The sequence below is a fragment of the Ochlerotatus camptorhynchus genome, unplaced genomic scaffold, assembly GCF_037179485.1.
Source record: "Ochlerotatus camptorhynchus isolate MF236.1 unplaced genomic scaffold, CSIRO-AGI_Acam_v1.1 ptg000054l, whole genome shotgun sequence".
Classification (NCBI taxonomy): Eukaryota; Metazoa; Arthropoda; class Insecta; order Diptera; family Culicidae; genus Ochlerotatus; species Ochlerotatus camptorhynchus.
The window spans coordinates 527,845-548,328 of NW_027040544.1; the positions used below are offsets into that span (position 1 = coordinate 527,845).

The 20,484-nt window shown below is 38.0% G+C and overlaps 2 protein-coding genes across 2 annotated transcripts; both read left to right on the plus strand.

Moving 5' to 3' along the window:
- Positions 1 to 834: 834 nt before the first annotated feature.
- LOC135717250 (uncharacterized) lies at positions 835 to 1,978 on the plus strand. The gene is made up of 2 exons (XM_065239243.1): positions 835 to 930; positions 992 to 1,978. The coding sequence occupies exons 1-2, from the start codon at positions 923 to 925 to the stop codon at positions 1,872 to 1,874; spliced, it is 891 nt and encodes a 296-aa protein (XP_065095315.1). The 5' UTR covers positions 835 to 922; the 3' UTR covers positions 1,875 to 1,978.
- Positions 1,979 to 12,268: 10,290 nt separating this feature from the next.
- LOC135717251 (uncharacterized) lies at positions 12,269 to 13,411 on the plus strand. Its single transcript, XM_065239244.1, has 2 exons — positions 12,269 to 12,728; positions 12,947 to 13,411. Exons 1-2 carry the CDS (start codon positions 12,326 to 12,328, stop codon positions 13,366 to 13,368), a joined length of 825 nt encoding a protein of 274 aa, XP_065095316.1. The 5' UTR covers positions 12,269 to 12,325; the 3' UTR covers positions 13,369 to 13,411.
- Positions 13,412 to 20,484: the final 7,073 nt, after the last annotated feature.

The following is a 20,484-nucleotide window of genomic DNA, read 5'->3' on the forward strand; positions in this document are numbered from 1 at the left end:
ATCCCTGCTAAACTTTAACTGAAATGGTTATGGAACTTTACATGAACGTTTAATGATAAAGTTTCAACCTTATGTATTATGGTTTTGTGGAACTAGACCTTACAAATAATGGGTTGTTAAGAACCATTACCATTCCAAATTCTAGTTTTCTCCATACATTTTCAGAAAGAGAACTATATAAGAACGTTTTTACTTATGATTTGAGAACATTAATGGTAATGGTTATGGTAGTCAGTAAGGTCCATTAATGGTTTTGTATTATCGCTCAACTTTACGTGGAATATATCGTGAATTGGTAATCAGTAAATTACAGGCAACCAATTCGCGATATATTCCACATAAAGTTGATCGATGGTACAAAACCATTCGTGGACCTTACTGACTACCATAACCATTACCATTAAAGTTCTCAAACCATAAGTTAAAAGGTTCTAATATAGTTCTCTTTCCGAAAATGTATGGAGAAAACAAGAATTTGGAACGGTAATGGTTCTTAACAACCCATTATTTGTAAGGTCCACTTCCAAAAAACCATAATACATAAGGTTGAAACTTTATCATTAAACGTTCATGTAAAGTTCCATAACCATTTCAGTTAAAGTTTAGCAGGGATTATAAACAATTTATAACCATTTTAGGTAAGGTCAATTTATGGTTCGCGTTTATGCGGGAAGATCTGGATTAACGAGTTGGAGTGTCGGACATTTAAACACAAAATACTATGAATATGCCCCTCGTTGAACCGGTAATGTTGTAAAACCGGTTCAAGAAACCCTGATAAATATTTGTTTTCTGATTGATGTTGATCATCAGAATTAAACGTCAAAAGATCCAAACAAAAGTAGCGTGCAAATGTTTTCTCCTTAAAAATATAATTTTTATTTTTTTCCATAAACAGTGTGCATTTATTAGTATTTAAAATATGGATGGGTGAGTGCTGCGTTGTTTATAACTTTCGTCAATAAATAACTTTAATCAATTTTCGCAACAGAATCAGCTTCGATTCCTTGACCTACCTGTCGGACGATTCTTTCGTGATCGAGTGCAATGACGATTTTGGCGGAATTTGCGAGGACATAGTACGATTAGCTAGTGCATCGCATTTCGTTGACCATTTGAATCCTCTGGACATCGTACCAGGAAACGACAGTCCTCCCAGCAATACTTACTACTCATCCGTAAGATGCTTCGACAAGGAGATGCCATCGCTATTTTCCGATATGGAGTACCTGACGGAGGTATCTCCCGAGACGGAAATGGCAATCGTACCGACGCGGAATGTTCCCCTAGCAGTGAATCCTAGTGAATTTTCCTGGACGCGAAAGGAAACGAAACCCGAAGAAAAGACTGACGCAACTACGAGGCTTATGGAACAACCCACTGCCACCGAGGAGGCCAATGCAACGGAAACGTCGCCTGCTAATAATCGATATCTCAGTTCCACCAACTATAGGAAAATACTTCAAAATTACATTCAAAAAGGCAAACGAAAGTTAGAGGCAAGTTCCTATTCCAAAATGAAGGCTACCGTGGTGAGCGTGAAGGCTGGTACCACCTCTACCTCTCTGATCGAAACCGTTACGTGCGCTTCTTATGGTAATCTCCAAAGCTCCACTGCCACCGGCAGTAGGTCAGTTCGGGAACCGGACGTTCGATTACTACCGGAACCTGCCCCTCTACCCAACTACCGCTGCCTGGACTGTAATTCTTGCTTTCTGTCGGTGGAACGACTCAAGAAACACACCTGCATCATCACGGAACAGTATCAGTGTCAGCTCTGTCGACGGGAGTTCCGGAAGCGGAAAACCCTGGAGCAGCACATCAAATCCCATGACAAGGTGTTCTCTACCGATGAAGATCTGCGAAAGTGGTGAATTGGTTTCAGTTTTAGATAGTTTGTACTTTATGTCTCCGAATAATGCTAAAATATGTTAACATGAGGCTGATAAATATAGCTGATTTTAGTTGTTGCGTTGTATTTTTCTGTTTTAACTATTATGTTTAAGTAAATGTCTATTGTTAATTGAGTGATCAAAATTATATCTGGGACTGTCCAAAAAGTACGTTGACAATTTTTGTTAAATTATGGGCAACCGAGAGACATTCATAGATAAACGGAAACGGATATACAAGGCTTTTCAAGTCATAACCAGGATCAGTGTCAAGGGAGCAATGGAATGCATATTAGATTAAAGGAGTTTAACATAGTTTCTCTACGCTCTAGTCAAATATGTAACCTAGGTTAAGTATTTTTGGAATAGAGGAGGGCCTATTATTGAATTGTCTATATTTTTTTCACGCCAGTTTTTGAGAATTCGATCTAACCCAACAAACATTCAAAGGCAATTCAGAGCAAAAATATGTATCTTTAGCTAAAAATGACTTATCAAGCATTTCTTCCATCATATTTGGCTTTAATACGTCCCTACTGGCACTTAACACCGGCCCTTAACTTAGTGTTCTTTGACCACTTCCACAGTTGTTAATTGAGAGCTTTTTCTAAGCCATTCTTGCATTAGTATTATTGTGTGGCGAATCTTGCCGCCTCCAGCATGGTCTTGGTTTATAGCTGCGCCTTTATCGGCTGAGCTAAGGGAGCTCTTAATTAGTTCAAATTGTTTGTTAAGAAATCCTGGGTATCAAAAAACGCTATGTTTGAAAATGGTTGATGTCGTAGAGAGAGAAAATACCAGATCACAAGGGTTCTGGCTAGTCATTGAAAATCATTTGCATTCATTTCGTGCATTAATTTGCCTTTAACTTTTTTCATCTACAGAATTCCGTAAAATTATTTATGAAACTTTTGTAGGTTTTGATATTAGCAACAACTCTTGTGAATAACTCAAATATGACATTGTAACTCTTATGCGTGATGAACCATAGTTACCAGAACCTACCACTGTTTTTCAGTGAATGTAAATTACATTCACTGAAAAACAATAACGAATTCTGCCCGCTCTAGTTCGCCATGCATAAGAGATACAGATTTGAGTTGTTGCCAAAAGTTGTAGTTAATATCAAAATCTACAAAAGCTTCATACATCAAGTTACTGAATTCCGTTGATGAAAAAAAGTTAGAGGCAAATGAATGTAAATTAATGTAAATGCTTTTCCATGCCTGGTTCTGGCACTTTAGAAAATTTCAAACTTCATTCCAATGTTTTAAACAAGAAGTTAAGTTAGCAACATCGAAAAAAAAATCGAAGTTTGGCCTCTAACATGTTTGTTTACACGGCGAATGAGAACGACCCAAATTTGAGTTTAGTTCACTCATAATCGCCAAAAGTGCAGGAACTCAGCGATGAGTTAATTTGCCTCATGTTTTCCCAGGTTTTTCCAGGATTTTCCAGGGAAAAAATCCTGAATTTGAGAAAAGTAAAGATTGCATTCACTCAGTCTATTGGTACTACTAGGAGACTGAATAAAATTTTCGTCAATTTCCTCATTTTCCGGCAGATTTTTTAGGTTTTCCACAGGAAACCATGAGACAAATTTTACTCATCGTTGAGTTCCTGCACTTTTGGCGATTATGAGTGAACTAAACTCAAATTTGAGTCGTTCTCATTCGCCGTGCAACAAGAAACGGTTTGCTGCTCAAGTTATTAACGAAAGAGAAAGTTGACGAAAAGAATCAATCAATGTTACTTACACGGCGAATGAGAACGACTCAAATTTGAGTTTAGTTCACTCATAATCGCCAAAAGTGCAGGAACTCAGCGATGAGTAAAATTTGTCTCATGGTTTCCTGTGGAAAACCTAAAAAATCTGCCGGAAAATGAGGAAATTGACGAAAATTTTATTCAGTCTCCTAGTAGTACCAATAGACTGAGTGAATGCAATCTTTACTTTTCTCAAATTCAGGATTTTTTCCCTGGAAAATCCTGGAAAAGCCTGGGAAAACATGAGGCAAATTAACTCATCGCTGAGTTCCTGCACTTTTGGCGATTATGAGTGAACTAAACTCAAATTTGGGTCGTTCTCATTCGCCGTGTAGGATCTAAGGGGTGATGCATCTATTATGTCACGCTCTAAGGGAGGAAGGGGGTTGGTCTAAGATTTTGTGACAAGCAATGCATTAGGTATAGGAAAAACGTGACGATAGGGGGAGGGGGTAAATTTTTCCTCGATTTAGCGTGACATATTTAATGCAGGGGTACTAATGCAATGCTCAGTTTGAATTATCCTTAAAATTTCCAAGTAATTCTTCTCAGAATTTCCTAAGTATTCTTCCAAAATGTACTTGGAATGCATCCAGCAATTCTGTGAAGTCCTAGTGAAAATCTCAAAGGAATTGTCTTCACCATACTTAAGAAAATCTCTTACAATTCACCTCTAAATTTACGTGGGTTGCTACCAGGAGTGCTTGGAATAATCCTAATAATAATAATTCTCTAAAAGAGATGAACTAGGCTACGGCTAAAAATCTCATAACTAAAGTAATTAAACAAAATATGGAACAATCCAGCTGCTCATTGAATTTTTATCAAATTTTACTCAGGATTCTTGTCATTTTGTATATTCTACTTTGCTCACAATTGCGTGAAACGCACAAATGATGACTACTTTTCTCGTGGTTCTCAAAATAATGTTTTATTTCAAAGTTCGAGTGGTAGTAAACGTCATTTTAACTGTTCGAATGAAGTGGTTAATTAAATTTGTTTGTTTACAATTCTCCATATGAGATTAGCCTCAGAATTACCTCGGAATTATGCTCATAATAGTTGCTATTCGAACATTTTCCTTTTCCCAAATTTATGTGGAATTCTCCTCAAAATCCCATTGATATGATTTTTTGATATATTCTTTAGCATTCCATTGAAAATATCCTTATAAAATTCCCTAAAATTCCCACAAAACTATCCTCAGAATTGAAATTCCCTCAATAAGCCTGTCAGAACGAGTTAATTGCACCATAGAGGTAACTCTAAGACCACTGGGTCCCGAAGAAAATCATTATTATTTTTGGCTCACTCAGTACCAGAACAACGGTCCCAAGCAGTCCCAAGCTATTTCACTCACCCCTGCATGTTCTGCATGAATCCACAGACCCCTGATGTTATCTGTCAAACTTTCATAGCGAATCAAAACAAACATAGTATAGTAATAGAATTTCAACTAGAATAGGGTACGTTAATCGTTTGCTTGGGACCAATAGGCTACTAAAGTGGTGAGCCAATTTAAACTCGTTAGTTTCGTATTGATTGTTGATTGCACTGTCGTCATAGAGAACAGACGTTGAGGCACCGACGAACTGACGTGACAGCTCATAGAAGTCACATTTATACCACCGACAAACCGACATGAAACTAAAACTTAACTCTTGATCGAGAATCAATAACGGCGGATTCAAATGTGCAGCGATCCCATCTGTCAAAACCATAGAAATTTGTTTTCTAGATAAAAATAATTTGCCCGGAATAGATTAGACACGAACCAACTCATACATTTAGTATGTGTGTTCGTGGCTTGGATACACATTTTTCGCGAACACGGCGGCAGATGTCAGTTTTGTGCTTTGAACAGAAATTTGATGATACTTTGTATGATCATTCATGTCGGTTTGTCGATGTTTATACCCCGTTCACATAACAACCTATATCACGTAATATAGGCTGTCTTGCAATGAGCACTCATACATAGGATTTCCAGTAAAAATTAGATGTATGAGTGCTCAGTGCAAGACAGCGTATATCACGTGATATACGCTGTAATGTGAACGGTGTATTAAATTCTTGCCCAAGACCACAGAGAACAGACGTTGCGGCTCGAACTAAATTTCTGTAAAAACTTGTGTAAAGATTCCTATTCGACTTAAGCGCCACCAACGCCGACTTCCCTACTTAAAAACCCTCTTTGACAACATGATGGCGCTGGCGTTGCACAATGTAACGGCGAATGCTCCCTCTTACCTTGACACAAGTTTATGGTGGAAGTTGGACGTCTGTTCTCTGTGCTGTCGTTGTGCGAGCCAGATGCATGTTGTTTGACGCAAATCTTCTTAAGAAGTTCTGGACCGAAGCTGCGTCAACTGTTATCTATTTGATAAACCGGTCGTTTACAAAAGGACACAAGATGGCTCCTGAAGAAGTATGGGCTGGTAGAAAGAGCCGACGCAAAAACGGAAGAAGTGGGATGCGAAAGCTTCTTTTTTCTTACCGTGTAGATTATATCGACAGTGAGCATGCATAAGGGCGTAAACGCAATGATCGATTCTCTTCGTTGATTTTCTCTTTTGTTAAAACTCTGCCTTGAACAAGCTCTAGAAAATTATTTCGCTTAGCTATAGCACAGAGAACAGACGTTGAGGCTCGAATTAAACTTCTGTAAAAACTTGTGTAAAGATTCCTATTCCACTTAACCGCCACTAACGGCGCCTTCCCCACTTATGTCGTTTTGCGGTGTAGCACTGGTGTAGTGTAAGCAGGATTAAGCGCGAGTCTTTGAAAGCTCAACATCTTGTTTGTAAACAAAGGTGCATCCTATATCTATACCCTAAAATATTTCGGTGTACGGCAGTGCAGCACCGGTGTAGCTACACCGTAAAAACGAAAACGACATTAAAAACCCCTCGAAAAACCCTCTTTGACAACGCTGGCGTTGCACAACTTACACTAGACACTAAGTGCTGGTAGCGCCAAGTGGCAATTTTCAACAGATAATTTATCGATACTTGCGCCAAATTGGGCGAAAGTGCAACATATATAGAGGAAATCAGGAGATGCTAGCCCGATGTGCGATAAAAGAGGTGAGGAGAAAGGAAACTAGTGGACTCTTTCGTTCTCGCGTCTTCTTATGCAGCAACAGACGTGACGTCACGTCTGCTGTTGCATAAGAACACCGTCAGAATGAAAGAGTCCACTAGTTTCCTTGCTCCTCACCTCTTATACCGCACATCGATGCTAGCCTACGTAACGGCGACGTTTCCACTTAACTTTACACAAGTTTCTGAACGAAGTTGGACGTCTGTTCTCTGTGGCTGCAGCAATGCAAAGAGAAAATCGATGAAGAGAATCGATCATCGCGTATACGCCCTTATGCATGCTCACTGTCGATATGTTACACAGAAATTCAAAACAACCCAAAATTAAGTTCTTTTCACTCATCTCCCATGTTCCGTACCATAAGCCAAATTTGGGTAAACCGGCTCAAAGTAGTTTGCATTTAAGGACGGCAAAAAAAATTACCTATCGCTAAGTTATTTTCAATTTTTTCTACCCAAAATTAAGTTCAATTAACTCAAATTTGGGTATATCGCATATTACTCAATTTTGGCTTCTCGTACGGAACTAGACGGTTGAGTCGAATCTTTCGTTCTATTTTTGACAACAATAGCGAGAGGAAATGAAACGGGCAGAGGTCAAATAACTCAAATTTGAGTTTAAAAAACCCAAGCGGTGGGTAGTTTTGTTTTTCTGTGTAGGATTTCAATGAATTGGCGTTGACGGCGACTCTGTACACGGTAAGAAAAAAGTACCCAAAATTGAGTTCCTTTCACTCATCACGTGGCTTCCGTGGGGCTAGGTAAAATTAAGTTAAAGAAGAAAACTCAATTTTGAGTAATCCTGGCGTTGACCAAGTTGATAATAAAACGGAGCAGACTGGAACCGAACCATGGACGTTGAGATTACGGGGCCCATGTGTTGACCACTCGTCTATCAACGCTTGTGAAAATGCAATGGTTAAAGGCGCATAAAAGCAACCTCAATGAAAATAAACTTATATTTGAGTTCATTTATTATTACTCAATAGTTGAGTAAATTTTAACCAACGCCGCTTTTCTGATTCACTCAACGGCGGACCTCAAATGATAGAACCCAACGTTGAGTTTTTTTTAACTTAATTTTGAGTATTTGTTCTTACCGTGTAGCTCTTTACTCCAATGGTAAAATCCATAAGCAAACGTCAGACTGTGCGTGAAACATGCCGGACTTCGTACTATCTATTCACTCCACTAAAAATTCGTATAAGAAACTGCCAATCTTTGCTAGAAGAGACGATTTTTCGGCGGTGCCGTCAACGCCAATTAGCGTTGCACCAACCTGAGCCCATTAAACCGGATACTGAAACTTCCCAAGTTGAACCTATTGCTGAAATGGTCGAAGAAGCATTTATGACAAACGATGAAGACATTGAAGATCCTGTTGATGAAGTGACACCCTATGTGCTCCCCCCGTACAAAGTTTCATATCCACCCGCGTCATATATGTGGAAAGAAGTGATGAAGGACGAGTACCGTTGCTTGGTGGACAACGGTACATAGGAGCTGGTCGAGCTGCCACCCATCAGGGAAGCCATTGGATGCAAGTGGCTGTTTAAGACAAAGCAAGATGATCAAGGCAATGTCGAGCGTTACAAAGCCGGGCCTGTAGCGCATTAATTTACCAATATTTCTGTAAAAACTTGTGTAAAGATTCCTATTCAACTTAAGCGCTACTAACGGCGACTTCCCCACTTAAAAACTCTCTTTGACAACCTGAAGGCGCTGGCGTTGCACAAATTACACTAGACACTAAGTGCTGGTAGCGCCAAGCGGCAATTTTCAACAGAAAATGTATCGATACTAGCGCCAAATTGGTCTTTCTTTCCTTTATTTAACGTCGGTCTCTGTTTCGCAATCTAGTGCCAATCACCGACGGACATCGATTGCCATCCATTGACGCCAATCGAATGTGCAGGAAGGCAGCTTCCACACCTGCGTAGGATATGGCACCCATTCAATACACATGGGCCGGGACCAACGGCTTTACTTCCCTTCTGAAGGAAGACGTGACCAGAGATGTTTATGCCTCAGAAAAATCCCACCGACCTCGACTGGGATTGAACCCAGACCCATTGGGGTGAGAAGGCAGTCACGCTTACCACTACACCACCGGCGCCGGCTCGCCAAATTGGTCGAAAGTGGAAAATTTATAAAAGAAATCAGGAGATGCTAGCGCCACGTAACGGCGATGTTCCCACTTATTTTACACAAGTTCTGACCGAAGTTGGACGTCTGTTCTCTGTAAATATATTGAATTGGTTTCGCTTTTTGATAGATCGAAATTCTATCCGCCAGACTATAAATATAGCGACTATATTCCAGCCTACCTGGGAGCTGTTCATTAACTACGTAGACAGGTTTTTGGGATTCTTGACACCCCCCCCTCCATCCCCCTGCGTAGACAATACATTTTTTTAAATTTGTATGGGCCGTGGATAATTGCCAACCCCCTGTGATTATTCACCGTGGTCTCGATTCGAGAGACTCTCGAAGCCCATCTTCGTTTTTCATTACACGAACCACATTCGTGTATTCGAAGCTTTCCGAAGCTCATGCTCAACCACTCTCGGTGCGTATGTTATGTGTGTCGACTCCCAGTGTTTTAATTGCGTAGATGTATGGCAAAATATATGGACTAAAATTGTATCGATTTGGTAAATTTGGTGAAATTTTTAATTCAAGATAGGGCCAATTACACTGAACGAATTTGACATATTCCTGTTATGTGGAAGTCTAATAAATTTGCGCTATAAGATAATCCATTGAAAATGATATGATTGAAAATGTGTCAGGTAAATTCTATATGAATATCTGATACATTTACAATGCTGATAATTTGGTAACTTTTATATGATCGTCATATGATAAATGAAAATCGGTCAAATTATAATAATTAACTGAAATGGATTTGAAACCCATAAGCATAAGCTTTACTTTTCACCACAATATAATATATGTGTCATAAATCAATCGAAGTAAAGTTTATGTGAAAATCACATGAAACTTACTGCTTCTTTTGACACATATATTTAATCGATTTCTAAAAATAAATCGAAAAATAAACATCAGGCAGTGGGAGCTTTAACAGTTGTGTCTTTTTTTTATTGTAGCTGATTTGGGATTCGATCCAGAACTGTTGAGGTGTGATGCTTTCGGTGTCTGTGCTCGATTCCATTGGGCCACGGCTGACTTTAAGATTGAGCTCGTTCAATTAGCATGAAGTAAGAACAGCTCTCCCGACATGGAATGTAGTGCAACTTTATGCTCGTTTTGCTAGAGTGAAGACAAATAGCACTGACAAATTTATGTTCCGTTTCGGTGGTGTGGTTTGTTCAAATCTTTCTTAATGCACCTGTGTGCAATAAATCAACGACTAAATTATATGATTTGATAGAACTGGCTCATGAAGTTCGAATACTACTTAGGGCTGGAATCTGAATTAGCCGTGTAGAAGGCTTACAATTAGAATCATAGCAAAGTAAATATTACAGTAGAATCATTTTTTTTTTCAATCTCAATACATTCTTTTCTGGAACCAATTATCATATGAAACAATACCAAACAATGATTATTCAATACAGTATCATTGTTGTTAGTAGTATTTAGTTCAGCTAATCATTTTAATGAGTGTACGTTAACATCGTTGAAAATTGTTTCAATAATTTATAAAGAACAATCATGTAAGATGTATTTTATTGGGAGCGATATTCATCCCAGAAAAAAAAAGCAAAAACAAATGCTTGCTGTTGGATTTCTTAAAAGGCATTTCTATATGACTATTTAATGATTGGGATAGATCTGTTTACAATCTTTAAACGTCAAAAATCAAAGCAAGCTATTACAATGAGATATACATGTTTTCCTATACTGCAAAGTTAAATGACAGTCCAATAGTTTCTACATGTCTATTTACACGCGACATATCAACAAACGTCAAAAATCAGTAAAAGCAACTCCAATAGAATATACATGATTATCTTATAAGATATATATTTTAGTGAGCAATATTCATCATGAAAACAGGTATATTTTACTGAATTTTCTCATAGTGCAAACTTATATGATTTTCCATTAGTTTCTAGATGCCTGTTCCCACCCATGACATATCAACAGTTTTTCACCATGAAATATATCAGACAATATTCATATACATCTTACCTATCGCTAACCACGTTCGAAGCAAAGTATTATCAAGTACTAAGTATGTGAAATTACGATAGAAATCATTCCATATCGCAGTCATAGTTTTTAAGTGATAATCCATTGGAATCTATCAATCATCACATAGAATGAATAAATCTCCTGACATTGCTATGTTATAAGATGGATCCAATAAACGGTACATGTCGATTTGTTTCAGTGTACTTCCTATTCAGTACACGTTTGATTTTGACAACAAGCTCGATAATTTATTATTTCATTGATTTTGGACCACCATTAAAATTGTAATCACAAGGAGCAAAAATACGTTATTTTTGAAATCCGTGGCCCGTGCTGAAAACGAACGGTTTGTGTTTTTTTTTTGCCAAAATCGAGCGGTTACTGTACTATGTATAACGTACAGAACGAGACTAAAATCGATTGTCACTAGTTGGACTTTTCAGATTCCAATTGAACCGAAAATATCAAGGGACACTTGCAAGTCTACGGTCCATAATATGTTTTATTATCTTTTTTCTTGTCTAAACGACTGCCTAAGCAGAGGAGGGCACTCTAAAATATCTATTGAAGTATGTTCTACGACTTCTACGAAATACAACTGATTCCACGCCCTGCGCCAAAACGTGATTCAATTGAATTCAAACCTCTAGATCTAGAACATCATTTGGCCTGAGTTTCGATCCCAATCATCTGGTTATTCATATTTTAATTCCTCGAGTAGAGTTCCAACTAACATATATATAACATCATAGAATCGCGTAATTAATATGTGACGTCATAGCGATTTGATTCAATGCACCACTTTGTGTGCTCGATCAGATCATCCCAGCCATCCAGCAGACTGCGTGATATGTATCTTTCACACGTCAATCATTTCGCTTCTATGACTATCCATTAGCCAGGTGGGAAACCCATGAGTAAGCCCCAATCACGGTACATAACTATCAAAGATAGGTTATTTTTGTTTTTGAAAACAGTAGAACTTGTTTTGGCGCATCGCAACGCCTACGGCGAGAACAAGACAGACAGCCATAAATTTGCAATTAGGTATCCATTTCCCATGTCTTCAAAGGTATTCTGTTCGAACGTCTTTGTTTTCGTTCAATTCCTGGAAATGCCGTGGGCCTTCAGCATCATGATCATCTTCTCGCGGACAAAGCAGAATACCACAATCAAGGTCGCTAAAAACTACTTCGCAAGCTCCTATCTTTATGACACTGGACTGTCGTCTCTGTAACGATGACCCTCTTCTCTTACCGGTGTAGGTTAATAACACGAGAGTCGAAATATTTAATAAAAGTAAATCAGCTTCGCCACACTCTTTCAGTTCTGCTTTGGGTGCTGATCGTGTGCTTTCCTACTGCATCGAGCCAGTATATGTAGTTGTTGTTCTAAGAGAGAAAGATGGCGCAATTCGGTATCTATTTGGTGCTGCTAGCAATCTCGCTGTATTCGGCGGGAACTCATGCAGGATTTATGGACTGGTTCCGCAGTAAGGACAATAAAGGACACAGTGTTTGCAAGGTGGATTTTGAAGTGTTGGACCCGCAAGGACTTAGATTGTGGACTGCGCACAAACAGGAGATGAAGACGTTTGGTGTGGAAGTGTACATCAATCCGAGTGGCAGAAGTAACGAACCACCGGTGTGTAGTCTTTGTCAGTATACGACCTCAGTTGTTCATGGTAAATTCTTCATACAAGATGATAACGTGATCGTGAAAAAGGGTGATGTTTTGGAATATATTGCTATTACTGATAATGGAAAGACGACTCAGAGGCATAAGCCGAGGAAGATTGTGGTTAATGGTGAGTTAAGTTATTGTATTTTGCATTTCTAACTGGGCTTCTCAATAGTTCAGAATCGCTAATAAAAATGCGCTTCAAGTATCATGTGAATCAAGTACTAGTGCGCCAAAGACACCAAATCAATTAAATTGTAAAAGTACTCTTTTATTCGCGTTTTAGCACTTTTGAACATAAACATTGAAAGCTATCATTCTATGCAAAACATTGTCAAATTCTAGACTACATCATCAAACCAAAAGGACGTTGTGCCTGCCCAGCTCCCGTCGAACCTTCAACCGTCCACGAATTGAACTCCACCGCCGAGATTGAACTACTAGAACGGGTCATCACCAACCTTTCGAATCGCTGTGCCGAGGGACTTGTTTCGAACTTCCTCTTCCTGCAAGTTGATAACGCGGTGGGACCGGATAACCTCCTAGAGCGAGTGAAAACATACTTCTCGGCAAATCCGACGCTCGAACCCTACGTTGGTTCAATTACATCCGCCGAAGACTATTCGGATGGGATTGCCTTTCAGGTGAAATCGATTGTCGACAAACTGAAGATACTGGAGCTGACGCATACCGGTAACGATATCCTCGACTACGACCAGACCAACGTAATTGGAAATATTGACATCAGAATATCGGATAGACCGTGAAAACGCAGAAGCGCTTCTAATGTTTCATGTTCTTGTGCTTGTGGTTGGACGATTGGAATGCAAATAAAACTTACATTGCAAATTGATAGCTCTCACCCGTCCGAAAGGGGGACGACTTTTTTATTTACAGTCCATTAAAACTATCCTGGGGGGGAGGTAGCTCATCGATTCTTCCGGTTCGCCTCCTAGCATCGTGCTATAAGGTACCAGGCGATAACCAGGGTAGTCGATCGATAGCTCGATGACGTCATTTCGTTGGCGTCTGCAATGGGAAATTCTCATAGCAGGCGTTGACGATGGGACGTTGTCGAGTTGTTGAATAGCAACTATCGTGGTAACTCACCGATTACCTGTCGATCTGCCAAATTTGGAAAGACGTCTGCATTGAATTGTCTCATATAATAATATTCCGCCCACTATATCACAAGAAATTGCGAGTAGCTGAGTGGAATGGAGATAAGTTAAGCATTGGGTACAGGACCAAGTCTCCCCTGGGTGGTGCCAGAAGATGAGCGCAATAGAATCATCAAGTTGCCATAAGGCACGGAATGAGACTATTGCATGGCTGGGTAGTCAAAGTCTTCCATTCGTTAGTCATTTCAAGTGGATTAGAACAGGTTTAGGTTTAGGGTGGGCGTTGGCCAGATTTGGATTTTTCAGATATAATCCTAAATAGGACCTAGATTATTTAATACACTAGTAACCTCAACTTCTGTCACAATGTTTCATTGTGACTAATCAACACTCAATGGGTAAAATATCAAAATAACGGTAAATTTGAAAAAAAAGGTAACTTGGCGTGTAGAGCGCACTGCCCATTGGACGATTCTGAAGCCTGACCAAGTGAGTGGCCTACGGGTTTATTTGATTGTACGTCATTTCCAAGTTATATATAGATACATTCATACCATTGGCATTTTGTATTTGAGATAAGACAGAGACAGGATGCGGAGGGCCTGCTTAGGGGGAGCGTAACCCATGTTATGGCTTCCATTTATTAAATAGTTCAGATAGGCTGGAAATAATAGGTTCATGGTGAGAAAATGTACCATATGGTGCCCGTTCACTGATCAAAAGTATATTCAAATCGTCAGGCCCTGCCCTGGAATAAGGGGATTGACGATGATTTGTCAAGTTTCATTTTGCATTTGCATATAATTGTAAGTTTAGGTTTGCTTTTGTAATTGTTAGATAGATAGTTTGCCTCAATTGAAACATTGAGTTGTATAAACTTGACGAATCATACCTCTAAAATAGTAGTAATTACAGTGCCGCATTATCTAACAACCACTGCCTGCAACTAATGTTGAGGGGTCGGCAGGGCTGATTACGGATCAAAACTAACATAACTCTTACACTGAATTGATAGATATTGGGTGGAACGCGTCGGAATGTTTAGAAAAATAGGGCGCACGCTTGATCCGGTTTAAGATACATTGTTGACTGCTTTCGGGAACGTGATTTCATTTTAATAACTTGTTTACTTGTTTAACCATTGAACGTCGCGTGAAAGTGGAACTTAATGAAGGCATCAGTGCTTTTTCGTAACTTTTAGTTTTCGGATTAGAAAAATCATCGGTTGCAGGACAGTGTTACCGATTTATATTGGATAATCCAAAGCTATGTTGATCATTATAACATTAAATTTTGAATAACAAATGATAAGACAATCTTATTCAAAAGTCGTAATAATACCTCTGACCAAGGAAAAATGATTTATATAGTTTTCATAAAAGTTGACGATACAAATACTAATGAGGAAAGGAATTCCGCATTTCCTTTTCCCAAGTCCTTTTCCTCTCCTTCCCTTCCCTTCTTCTCTTTTCAGAATGCGAGTAATGGCGCTATAACCATATGCCATATAGGGCTAGGACAAGAGTTAGTGCTCAGGTCCCAACCGCTAGAAGAAAATGGTAGCGAGCAAGGGCGCTATAACCTAGGCGAATACAGCATTTCCTCCGTATAGGTTACGTCCGCACACCGCTCTCTGTTGTCCTTCGACTGAGGTCGGCTGGATCGATTGAGGGATGGCAGTGGGTTGGCGGTGCCGTCCACGCTTGTACGGAGGGAGGACTGTACGCTCGAACACAAGGGGTAAATACCTGTGTTCCACCCCAGGAGATCGGACAACCAAGGAGTGTACATTAACTTTCTTAGCTCTGTCACTCCCAACGATTTATATAGCTTATTTTCAAATCCTGCATACGGAGCGGTTGGTACGGTATGTCCCCGCTCTTTGATTACCTGTGGATTAAATGTTAACCACTGTCTATACTTATTAAGTAGACATGGTAAACATTCACTTCCACAAAAATTAACTAAACGCTACACAGTAGGCCTGGCCGCTTTATTGTTTGTTTCACATCCTTGATGTGCAGCAGGCATTAATAATGACAAGAAAAATGATAGATGTATCATTTTCCAGGATTCTTTCAAGTACTGGCTGTGTATGTGTAGACTAGACTAGACTAGACTAGACTAGACTAGACTACAGTCCATTAAAACTATCCTGGAGTGCTTATTGACTGGTGTTTTTTGTGGTATGATACTCAGTCATGTTCATAAAATCTTGATTTATCATTCAATATCCATTCTCATGTCCAAACAATATTAGAAGTCTTCTAAATCGTTCAAGAGTTCAGACCATATGATCTACTTGATCAACCAGACCTTACACAATATCCTTAGGAAACAGAACATATCGAAACATATTCATGGACCCTATACGTATCTAATAAGATCATATTCCATTGTGTATAAGATGTTTTAAGTTCTTCTAACCTTCCTGGAGATTTGATCATTCTAATGATCAACCAAGTATGGAATAATGTCCCTAGCTTCATAACATGTCCAAGTAGATTCATTAAGTCAATACTCCCTTATTTATGATCCCTTTCTATGTATATCCGATAATCTAGGATCTTTCAATAGTCCTGGTGTTTATATCAAATGATCTACAAGTTCAACTACGGCTGAGAAAATGTCAATGGCATCGAAACATATTCAAGCAGATTCATTTCCATACATATCAGATGTTCTAGCTTCTCCCAATCACTTTGAAGTTGAGATCAAATGACTTACTAAATTAACCACGACTGAGACAACAGTCTTAGCATAAAATCATGTCCTAACAGACTCATACACTGAAACAAATCGACATGTACCGTTTATTGGATCCATCTTATAACATAGCAATGTCAGGAGATTTATTCATTCTATGTGATGATTGATAGATTCCAATGGATTATCACTTAAAAACTATGACTGCGATATGGAATGATTTCTATCGTAATTTCACATACTTAGTACTTGATAATACTTTGCTTCGAACGTGGTTAGCGATAGGTAAGATGTATATGAATATTGTCTGATATATTTCATGGTGAAAAACTGTTGATATGTCATGGGTGGGAACAGGCATCTAGAAACTAATGGAAAATCATATAAGTTTGCACTATGAGAAAATTCAGTAAAATATACCTGTTTTCATGATGAATATTGCTCACTAAAATATATATCTTATAAGATAATCATGTATATTCTATTGGAGTTGCTTTTACTGATTTTTGACGTTTGTTGATATGTCGCGTGTAAATAGACATGTAGAAACTATTGGACTGTCATTTAACTTTGCAGTATAGGAAAACATGTATATCTCATTGTAATAGCTTGCTTTGATTTTTGACGTTTAAAGATTGTAAACAGATCTATCCCAATCATTAAATAGTCATATAGAAATGCCTTTTAAGAAATCCAACAGCAAGCATTTGTTTTTGCTTTTTTTTTCTGGGATGAATATCGCTCCCAATAAAATACATCTTACATGATTGTTCTTTATAAATTATTGAAACAATTTTCAACGATGTTAACGTACACTCATTAAAATGATTAGCTGAACTAAATACTACTAACAACAATGATACTGTATTGAATAATCATTGTTTGGTATTGTTTCATATGATAATTGGTTCCAGAAAAGAATGTATTGAGATTGAAAAAAAAAATGATTCTACTGTAATATTTACTTTGCTATGATTCTAATTGTAAGCCTTCTACACGGCTAATTCAGATTCCAGCCCTAAGTAGTATTCGAACTTCATGAGCCAGTTCTATCAAATCATATAATTTAGTCGTTGATTTATTGCACACAGGTGCATTAAGAAAGATTTGAACAAACCACACCACCGAAACGGAACATAAATTTGTCAGTGCTATTTGTCTTCACTCTAGCAAAACGAGCATAAAGTTGCACTACATTCCATGTCGGGAGAGCTGTTCTTACTTCATGCTAATTGAACGAGCTCAATCTTAAAGTCAGCCGTGGCCCAATGGAATCGAGCACAGACACCGAAAGCATCACACCTCAACAGTTCTGGATCGAATCCCAAATCAGCTACAATAAAAAAAAGACACAACTGTTAAAGCTCCCACTGCCTGATGTTTATTTTTCGATTTATTTTTAGAAATCGATTAAATATATGTGTCAAAAGAAGCAGTAAGTTTCATGTGATTTTCACATAAACTTTACTTCGATTGATTTATGACACATATATTATATTGTGGTGAAAAGTAAAGCTTATGCTTATGGGTTTCAAATCCATTTCAGTTAATTATTATAATTTGACCGATTTTCATTTATCATATGACGATCATATAAAAGTTACCAAATTATCAGCATTGTAAATGTATCAGATATTCATATAGAATTTACCTGACACATTTTCAATCATATCATTTTCAATGGATTATCTTATAGCGCAAATTTATTAGACTTCCACATAACAGGAATATGTCAAATTCGTTCAGTGTAGTGAGCTGTCTAGCGCATTAGGGTCTATTCAGATCTGAGCGTGCATTAGCGGAGCGGGGCAAACTTTGTGATGGCACAAGAGAAAGAACTAGTACTTTTCTCCCTCTCGTACCTGTGCAAAATCTCTCCCAGTGTGTAAAATATCGCTCAGGACCGAATCCACCTTTATTGTACGAATATTGCGCACTACTTCCGACACTATGTAGGAGAGAAGATGTACCAGTTATGACTATACGTTCCTATTATGGTGTGATCCTTTTGTGACCTACACGTTAACCGCAAAATACCCAATAATGACTAAAAAGTAAGCATTTTGAAGGGAAACCCATTAAATCAGTAAAGTTTTACCCATTTATGAGTAATTACAACTACAAAAATATGTAGTAAGTATTCATTTGTGAGAACTGGAAAACATCATAATAAGAACATATAGCCATAATACATCTACCCAATAACGTATAGAACGTGCGTAAAATCGATTGTTGCTAGTGATTTTTTCTGGGTTTCAACTGTACCGATAGTAATAAATGCGTCGAGCAAAAACGGTCGCTCAACGGTAACCGAGCTCCTCATATCACATCATACAATCTACGATCGCATTGTTGTTGCAACCATTAAAACCCGACCCCGACGGTGACGTCGATGACGATGTCAATTTTCACAAAACACACACACTAAGATTATTTTACAGATTTCTGTAAAATTTTACCGAAATCTCAACAGCTGAACGTTCGGTAAACAATTTTACGGTTTTCCTGTAATTATTTACAGATATCTGTGAAAAATTCACAGAAATTTGTGAAAAATTACAGGAAATCTGCGAAATTGTTTACCGAACGTTCAGCTGTTGAGATTTCGGTAAAATTTTACAGATTTCTGTAAAAATGTCTAAGTGTGCACGATAATCAAGCGATGTTGCTACAAGTCTCCTCAGTAAGCAAAAACGGCTCTTTAAGGCAGCCTAATCCCTTCTATATTAACACACTACTTGTGATAAATTTAATGCTATAACTATTCAAATGATAATCTTTTAAACGCGCAGACAAAAAATCTACAAAAAAGTGCATATGCCATCATTAAGGTGAAAGTAGATCGGTACAGAATGACTCACTTAATCGATTTTTTTTTACAAAATAACGCAACGCTCAATCGAAAAAAAACTCTTCCGTGCAAATTTAAAGAACTAAAATTGCTATCTATACAAGTATCTCTAGCAAATTCTTACAAGATAGATTTTTAGTTTAAATTTTCCGAAAACCCTTTCCTAAGTTCAATATTAGGGCCAATATCATAGGCCTAACTTTGCTCATCAATTACACAACCTATTTACTATGAAAGATCATATTTGACTTCCGTAGATTGTTTTAAAATATTGTTAGGAACATTTCCTGCGAAGTAAAGTGCATTATTTCTTTACAATTTTTTTTTTGTAACGCAACCCCAAGCATTAGATTTTGTTTTCCTAAGCAATCAACTGAATTTTGCATGTATCTGTGCGTAAGAAGTCTCCAGATGGAAAAAAAACAATGTGATTTGGAACACTCGCACAAAACAGAGAAGCGAAAAAAAAACCACACGGTGGGGTGATCCATCAATTACTTAGCAAGAAAAACCATCAGCACCGAGAGCATGATCAAGCTCGTGCATGACGTTTTTCATTCGCAATTATTGATGAATATTGTAAGCTATCTTTTGGTATATCAATTCGAAATATTCTGCGAAAATTATCAACCACTGAAAACTGATGTTATACTTATTCGGCAATGACATCTATGCGTTATCGCTAGAACTCCTTGATGAACATAATAGTAAAAATAATCCTAAATTGAGAGTATTCCTAAATCATGTCGGAAACGTGTAAATTTGTGAAAAAAAAAAAAAAAGTCTATGTATGCGTAAGCTAATAAGCTAATTCGAGGATACTCTGTGAAAGCTTCAGCCTATTTGACGGAGTTTTTCTGATATATCTGAATATTTTTAAAGATAATTAGGCAAATTGAACTTATGTAAGAAATCACCCATCTTTGCCATTGATAAATGAAATAAGGTTCCTGAATTTTCACAAGTTGTTTTGCATGTATTTGAGAATATTTTGCGAAAATTTCTGCCTTTTTGGTGAAGGTATTTTGATATATCTCGGTATTTTTAAAAATAATTAGATAAATTAATCATATTGTCCGGCCATTTTCCACAGAGATGGCGCTGTTCCTCTGATAGGAAGTGATAAAAACCCCCATATAGAAATTGAGAGAAGTGGTAATAATTCGCTTTCGGCGCATATTCAGGTCAAAAAAGTGAACGACAAC